Raw genomic sequence first — 7859 nt, 5'->3', positions numbered from 1 at the left:
GTTGAAAAGAGCAGCTTCTAACCCAGCCTTCAGCCCCATTCTATAATGGAGAAGCTGAGGTCAGAGGGAGGCTGTGACCTCCTCAAGACCCCCATGAGGAGTCCTGGCCAGGCTTCCAGCCCCACAGGCTGGCTATGGATTTCCCACTTTTGCTTCAAGCCACTTGTGTGTTGACCACCGCCATTTGAACAAACTATGCAATTCCATCGGCGCACTTCCAGAAGCATTTTAATAAAAAGGTTTTTTTTAATAACAGAATTTTAGTTTGAGTACAGTTCATTCATTTTTATCTGCTAACAACGTGGGGCACTGCTCTGGGCTCTCAGATTCCTGTGGGTCTGGAGGGGGAACTGATGGCACATCTCTCTCTCTTAACTCAGTTTCCACCTGGGCCGAATTCGGCTTTTCTGAGAGCAAAGTCTCTCTTAGGATGCTCAGGTTGTTGTCATCCTTGGTTTCGGCCTCCTCCAAGTCTAGGACTTCTGAAGTTTGTTTTTCTGGTGGCCGCATCTTTCGATTTCTGGGAGGAGAGAAAACACTGTTGAATGTGAGTTCCCTGAGCTGGGGTGCTGAGTGACTGGGTCCCCTAAATGGGCTAGCGGGTTTGAGGGGAAAATCCAGTAGGCAGTTCTGAGAACTGTTGGGGGAGAAAGCTGAGACAGTGGGATGTTCTTTTGGCAGAGAAACAGCTTATACTTGCCTGTGCATTGTCTCACCAAATCATCGCCACCGGTGAGCTTGATTATTATCGCTCCCCCTTCCAGGTGAGGAGATGGGGCTCAAAGAGGCCAAAGAAGCACATACCTGGGACGTGCATTTAAGTCTCCTGACTGAGTCCTGTGTTGTTTTCATCAAACCACATTTTCTCCTCTCCCAGGCCTGTCCTACTGAGTGCAGATCCTTGTCACCCACCCCCAATCCCCAGACAACTACTGCAGGAAATTCCTCACTAATCTTCCTGCCTCTAGGTGCTTACTTCTCCAAACCAGCCTACGCACACCAGTCATATTTCTAAAGCCCCAGTGTGCACACGTCGCTTCTCAGCTCAAGCACCGTCAGTGGCTCCCCACTGCCCACTTTCTTAACCTGGCATTCAAGATCCAGCCTTCCTTCCAATAACTCCCCCAAGTGTCCTCTCTCTGAGGTGGTTTTACACAAGGTACCCCTAGACTTCCTGGCCACAGTAGAGGGACCCAGCTGTGGTTAGAGCTGACTGCCCTGAGAATCTTGGGCCACCGGGGGAGCAGCTCAGTGTCTGCTATTCCTGTGGACGGCCACCTTGTCTCTGAGTTGACTTTGCTGAGTAGGATGCTTCCTGACAGGGTGAGGGAGGCAAGGTTACCTTCTTAGAGGCCACACCGCTCCAGGTCCTTCTATATCCTGCATCCAGAATGATCTTGCTAAAACATAAACCTTTCATGTCCCAGTGCAAAGCCCTTCTCTGAATGCCCATGAGCTAGAATCTGAACCCCGTAGGATGGCCCCCAGAGCCTGTACGCTCTGGTCCTGTCCGCCTCTTGATCTCTCTCTCCGAAATCCTCCTCATACTCCACACTACAGCCACGTGGGACCCTCCTCTTCCCACCTCGAGTTTGGTGCATGCTGTCCCTTGGTCTGGAAAGCTTCCTCAGCCCACCCTCCCTTTCTCTCTTTGCCTCATAGGCCCCAGATCGCACTTCTGTGCTCCCACAACACTCTATGTGTCCCACCGACACCACTGTCACTCTGAACTACAGTCATCTCCCCACCAAACTGTCAATTCCATAAGGCTGGGGCTGAATCCATCTTGTCCACTGCTGTGGCCCCACTGTCAGCACAGAGCGTGGCACAGAGCAGGTGCTCAACTCACATCTGTGGGATGAGTGATGAATGGGGCCATAGCAGTTCGTAACAACCAGCTCTCAATGTGAACGATGTGGGGTTCTTTCTTTCTGACTTTATAGCAGAACTGTGAGGACGATTCATAGAAGATATAAAATATACCATAGAAGGAAGAGTATGGAGGTTAGGCCAACCCTTCCATGTATCCTCAGTGATCTCATTCTGTACAGTGGGAATAAATAACTTGTGCCTGCTCCACCTTACAGGGCTGTCTTGAGGATCAAATGAGAGAATGTGAAAGTGCTTTTATTTTTTTATTTTTTTGTGAGGAGGACCAGCCCTGAGCTAACATCCAATGCCCATCCTCCTCTGTTTTGCTGAGGAAGACTGGCCCTGGGCTAACATCCGTGCCCATCTTCCTCTACTTTATATGGGACGCCACCACAGCATGGCCTAACAAGCGGTGCATCGGTGCGCGCCCGGGATCCAAACAGGCGAACCCCGGGCCGCTGCAGCAGAGCGCAAGCACTTAACTGCTTGTGCCACCGGGCCGGCCCCTGAAGGTGCTTTTAAAACTGTAAAATGACACAGATATGAGGGAGGGAGTCTCATTATTATTGTGTTAAAGTTACTGATAGTGATGATTGATGGGTATATAGTAATTGTTGGATGAATGAATGATGAATGAATGAATGAATGGGGATGAGTGAACCAAGATTGACTGAGTAATTTCTAAGTAACTGTGCCAGTTACTTGAGGAAATACAGTTGAGTCAGATGTGGTTCCTGCCTTTAAGGAGCTCTCAAAAGTTAGCCCTGGAATCATCCAGAGAATTTAACAAAATGCCACTGCCCAGGTCCCACCCCAGACCCTTTGTGTCAGAATCTCCAAGGCAAGGCACAGCATTCTGTATTTTTAATATTCCTCCTCAGGTGATTTTCTTGTGCATCCAGGGTTAAGGGGTATTGTTATAAAAATGTTAAAATTACTCTGGGAGCCTCGACTGATCTCATGTCTCTATCTGTGCCCTGCGTTTGGCCTTGGAGCAGGGAGAGGCTTTCCCCTTTAACAGCATCCCTAACTCTGCAATAGCCCCCACTGAGCACTCCCCACAATCCTAGGAGGAAGGAATTGGTTATTTCGCCATTTATAGAAGGAGACACTGGTTTGGAGGTATGGAGTGTCTGGCCCCGCTAGTGAGTGGCAGAGCTGGGATATGACCCCAGGCTTGTGTGACTCCAGAGCCAGAGATCCCAACCTCTGAGACATACCAGTCCCTGCCCTGCTTGCTGGCCAGGGCCAGGGAGTGGTAATTGGAGACAGTTGCTAGTTTTTCAACAGCTTTGGGTTCCCAAAGGACCCTGAAGGCTGCATTTTGCTGTCCCAAAGGGTGGACAGCCAAGGCCCCTAGATGAATCTGCCCCTCCCCAGATTTCCCTTGGGAGGGCAGGGCCCCTCCCTCTAGAGACCGCCCCCCCCTGCCACCAGCTCCTCACCTGTTTGCCTGGATACTCTTTCCCAAGAGGACCATGCTTATCACGACCACCACACCCATCAGGGCAAAGATGGAACTATTCCAAGGAGTCGCTGGGGAGGAACACACAGGACAGAGTCTTGAGGAGAGGCTGAGTGCCTCTCAGACCCACTAACAGTTAGGGCTTGGGCTCAGACCCAGCTCATAGCATCAACTGTCCCCTGCTGTGGGCCAGGAGTTGTAGAGAGACTCTAACTACGGAGAAGATGAGCCCCCTACCCTGTGGGAACTCCAGTGTCAGGGAGGGGGACACAGTCTCTGCTCTGGAGAAGCCCTAATCTAATGGGGGACAGCCCTGCAGTTGGACAATAGTAGGGAAGGGGGGAGGTGGGTCAAGATAAACTTTATAATCTTCATAGTTTTGCCAGGGACTGGCCCTGTGCAGTACAAGGGAAGGAAGGAAGAGAGGAAGGGATGGAGGGAGAAGGGGAGGGCGGAAGGATGGGGTGGCAGTTAAACTGGAGTCAACAGCTGCCCACAGATAATACATAAAGTGGCTAATCTGAATTGGGATAATCAAGATATGTCCACACTATACCAAAATGAGGCAGGATCCAGCCTCAGAGCTTTTGCATTTGCTGTTCCCTCTCCCAGGAATGTTCTTCCCCCCACATAATCTGCATGGCTAATTCCTTTACCTCCTGCAAGCCTTTTTTCAAATGCCACCTTCTTAGTGAGGCCTTCCTTGACCACATTACCTACCCTTGCACACTTCCTATTCCCTTTCTCTGCTTAATTTCTCTCATTACTCATCACCAACACACTCTGCATTTTAGTGGTTTGTCTTGTTTATTTTCTACCTCTTTCACTAGAATGTATGCTCCACAAGGGCAGAGGTTTTGTGTTTTATTCACTCCTGAAACTCCAGTGCTGAGAACAGTGCCTGGCATACAGGAGGAACTTAAATGTTTGTGAGTGATTGGATGAATAAGTAAAGGAATGACTACGCCCTGAGAAAAGGGGGATGTGGTTCAGCTAGACTCCTCTGGGTACTCAGACCCCTCAGTCCCTGCCTTGGGGGAAATATGCAGCCTGCGGCGCAGGAGAGGACCATGTCCGGGAACTTCAGCCAGAGTCCACTCTTTGTGTTGAGAGCACACACCCCGCCCTCCTCCAGCACCACCAATCACCCGCCACTTACCATCTTCTACCCGAAAAAACCAAAGCATTTCTTCCAGCAGCTCCTGAGGCACCACGGTGCCAGCTGGGTCTCGGGTAACCCCCTCACTGTAGTCCATGCCCCTGCTCCTGGATGGGGTGCGTTTCTGACAACGAAGTCCTTAGGCCTCTCTTTGCCCCCTCAGCTGGCCCTCCGGGCCTCCCTAGGTTCCAGCCCCTGAGCAAAGTCCTGAAGATCCCTGGAAACAAAGAAGAGAGCATGACCGCATGTGCCACCCCAGTTTGACCTCCCTTCCCTGCCCAGACCCAGCTCTCCTCTGGCCCAAAGTTACAGGACAGAAACAGCCGAAACTCCGGAGCAGGTGGGGCCTGGAGAGACACCATAGAAGCGGGAGTCGCTCAGATCTTTATTAACACTCATCACGTGTGGGGAGGAGCGCTGACCTGGGAGTGAGGAGGACGGAGCCATTGACGGGCTGCGGGATCCTTGCAGCGGACATCTCCCGTTTGTGCCTGTCCAGCACCCCGGTCCAGCTTCTATAGCCCACAGTACTCCTTCACCCCGGTTCCTTCACGTGGTAGCCAATCACAGGCTCCTGTCTTCCACGTGACCAAGGCTGGGCCTATCACAGTCCCTCTCCTGGAGATTGGCACGCCCACGACCCAGAGCTGAGAGTAGGCGGAAGTGCCAGAGAAAAGTTCCCTCCGGGACTCGCTGCGGAGAGCTGAGAGCTCCTTTTACTCTGCCACCATCCCTAAGCCTGATTGGTCGGTGCTGCCCTCAGATCAGCAACCCCCTGATAACTTCTTTTTTGGACAAGTTATCAGAGTTGTTTCTGTCATTTGTAATAGAAGAACCTGAACATGCTTCGTGGATAAAATCCCTTTCTTAATTCGAGCCTGCTTCCTTCCCTACAAAATAAAGCAGGTAAGCTGTGTTGACTATACCTCAGTCAGTCTCAAAACAGTCACAGATGTTGGCATATTCTTGTACTACCTGTATTAGTACTACTTAATATAAAATTTTCTAGTACCCACATTAAAAAATGGTGAAATTAATTTTGACAACATATTTTGTTTAATCCAGTATATCCAAACCTAGGGAGGCCCGGAGGGCCAGCTGAGGGGGCAAAGAGAGGCCTAAGGACTTCGTTGTCAGAAACGCACCCCATCCAGGAGCAGGGGCATGGACTACAGTGAGGGGGTTACCCGAGACCCAGCTGGCACCGTGGTGCCTCAGGAGCTGCTGGAAGAAATGCTTTGGTTTTTTCGGGTAGAAGATGGTAAGTAGATAGTATCATTTCAACGTATAATCAATATAACAAGATATTTTACTTTTTTCATACTAAGTCTTTGAAATTGGGTGTAAATTTTACACTTACTGCATATCTCAATTCCAACCGGCCACATTTCAAGTGCTCAATAGCCACCGAGGCTAGTAGCTACTGTATTAGTCCAGGTCTATGCCTCAGCCCAGGGCCAGGCTGTGGCACCTGGTCCTCCCAGTTGCTCTGGGCTCCTGCCTCAGGCCAGGAGAGGTGAGCACTGGGCTAAGAGCCTAGGAGCTGGCCCCTCTCCTGGCTCTGCCTCTGGTTAATTTGTCTAGGCAAATTTCTCCCCTCTGGAACGCTGGGTCCTCTGAAGAACAAAAGAGGAAATGATAAAGATAGAGGCAGAAATCAATGAAATAGAGGGGGGAAAAAGGAGAAGATAAACAAAACCAAAAGCCAGTTTAAAAAATATATTAATAAAATGAATCTCTGGCAAGATTGATCCAGAAAAAGAGAGAAGACACATTGCTCATTTAACATTGGTTTCAGAACTAGATGAGGACCATACAAGAAGAGAAAATGATAGACCCATTCACTGATGAAAGTAGATGCAAAAATCCTAAATAAAGTATTAGTTAACCAAATTTAACAATGTATTAAGAAAATCATTATCAAGTATAATACCAGGAATGGAAGAACAGTTTGACATCAGAAACTATATAACATAATTCACCACATTAATAGGCTAAAGGGGAAAAATCATGTGATTGACATGTATGATAAAAACTCTTAGTAAATCTGGAGTAGAAAGAAATTTCTTCAACTTGGTGAAGGTAATATATAAAAATCTTACAGCAAACATTATATTTAATGGAGAGAGTTTAAATGCATTCAAGATAAATGACAAGACAACAATTTGCTGGTTGAATTTGACCATTATAGTTTAATATTGTCCTGGAGGTCCTAGCAAGTGCTATAAGGAAAGAAAAAGAAGTAAGTGAGGGCTGGCTGATGGCGCAAGCAGTCAAGTGCGTGCGCTCCGCTGTGGCAGCCCTGTGTTCCCCAGCTCGGATCCGGGCGTGCACCGACGTACCGCCTGTCAAGCCATGCTGTGGCGGCGTCCCATATAAAGTCGAGGAAGATGGGCACGATGTTAGCCCAGAACCAGTATTCCTCAGCAAAAAAAGAGGAGGATTGGCAGCTGTTAGCACAGGGCTGATCTTCCTCACAAAAAAAAAAAAAGTGAAAGATTTGATAGGAAAGAGTGAAAACATAATTTTTAGGTGACAAGATCATCTACCTAGAAAAATGAACAGTTAGAACTAATGGAAGCATTCATTAAGGTTGCTGTGTACAATGGCAGTAGCATTTCTCACATTATTAGTGAAACTGAAAAATTAAATAAAAGTAAGATATCATTTACAATAGCATCAAGGCCATAAAGCATCTAGATTAACTTATCCAAGAATACCAAAGATCTCGATGGAGAAAATTTTAAAACTCTGGAACAAAAACAAAATACATGATCTGAATAAATGGAGAGACATTTATGTTTTTAGAGAAGATAAACTTATAAAGATGTCAATTACCCCCAAATTAATCTATAAATTCAATGCAATCTCAATCAAAATTCCAATTGGATTTTTTTGAGGACCTTGATACAGTTATTCTAACATTTATATATAAAAAGTGCAAGTCCACAAATAGCTAAGTCAATCTTTAAAAAAAAAAAGACTAAGAGAGAGACTGGCCCTACCAGTTGTTGAGGCATAGTAATAAAAAAATATGGTTTTAACACAAGACCAAATCACTATACCAAAAGATCAGAACAGAATTTCACAGAGACTTATGTACACATGGGCACTTGATATACAATAAAGGTAGCTCTACTAACCGGTAGGAAAGGGGAATTGTCTAGTAGATAGAATCAGGAAAACTGGCTCACTGTATGCAGAAAAAGAAGACTGGATGCACATCTAACAAACAGCACATACAGAAACAGACTCCAAAATTAAAGACCTAAATGTAAGAGGAAAAAATATAAAGTTAATAGAAGTGGGGTAGGACTTCTTAAACAAAACCATAATAGCTCAAATCATTCAATAACAGCAAAA

At 47.1% G+C, this 7859-nt stretch overlaps 1 protein-coding gene across 3 annotated transcripts; it reads right to left on the bottom strand.

Moving 5' to 3' along the window:
* Positions 1 to 206: 206 nt before the first annotated feature.
* Positions 207 to 5021, bottom strand: SLC51B (solute carrier family 51 subunit beta). Of its 3 annotated transcripts, none has more exons than XM_058541841.1 (4): positions 4919 to 5021; positions 4497 to 4713; positions 3318 to 3408; positions 207 to 520 (listed from the first exon to the last, which is right to left on the bottom strand). In XM_058541841.1, exons 2-4 carry the CDS (start codon positions 4591 to 4593, stop codon positions 277 to 279), a joined length of 432 nt encoding a protein of 143 aa, XP_058397824.1. In that variant the 5' UTR covers positions 4594 to 4713; positions 4919 to 5021; the 3' UTR covers positions 207 to 276. The 3 variants fall into 3 exon arrangements, 2 of the variants coding, with proteins under 2 accessions (XP_058397824.1, XP_058397825.1); XM_058541842.1 differs by lacking the exon at positions 4919 to 5021 and adding an exon at positions 4807 to 4887; XR_009220080.1 differs by lacking the exons at positions 3318 to 3408; positions 4919 to 5021 and having other exon boundaries at positions 456 to 520; positions 4497 to 4583.
* Positions 5022 to 7859: the final 2838 nt, after the last annotated feature.

The sequence above is a fragment of the Diceros bicornis genome, chromosome 5, assembly GCF_020826845.1.
Source record: "Diceros bicornis minor isolate mBicDic1 chromosome 5, mDicBic1.mat.cur, whole genome shotgun sequence".
In the NCBI taxonomy this organism is placed as follows: domain Eukaryota; kingdom Metazoa; phylum Chordata; class Mammalia; order Perissodactyla; family Rhinocerotidae; genus Diceros; species Diceros bicornis.
This window is presented reverse-complemented; position numbering and strand designations above follow the sequence as displayed.

What these genes read in the sequence shown, in the direction of transcription:
- SLC51B (XM_058541841.1), bottom strand. Translation starts at nt 4,593, where the DNA reads ATGGACTACAGTGAGGGGGTTACCCGAGACCCAGCTGGCACCGTGGTG. An exon ending in GTTTTTTCGGGTAGAAGATG is followed by an intron (nt 3,409 to 4,496) that starts GTAAGTGGCGGG and finishes GTTCCTCCCCAG; the next exon opens with CGACTCCTTGGAATAGTTCC. An exon ending in AAGAGTATCCAGGCAAACAG is followed by an intron (nt 521 to 3,317) that starts GTGAGGAGCTGG and finishes CTCTCCTCCCAG; the next exon opens with AAATCGAAAGATGCGGCCAC.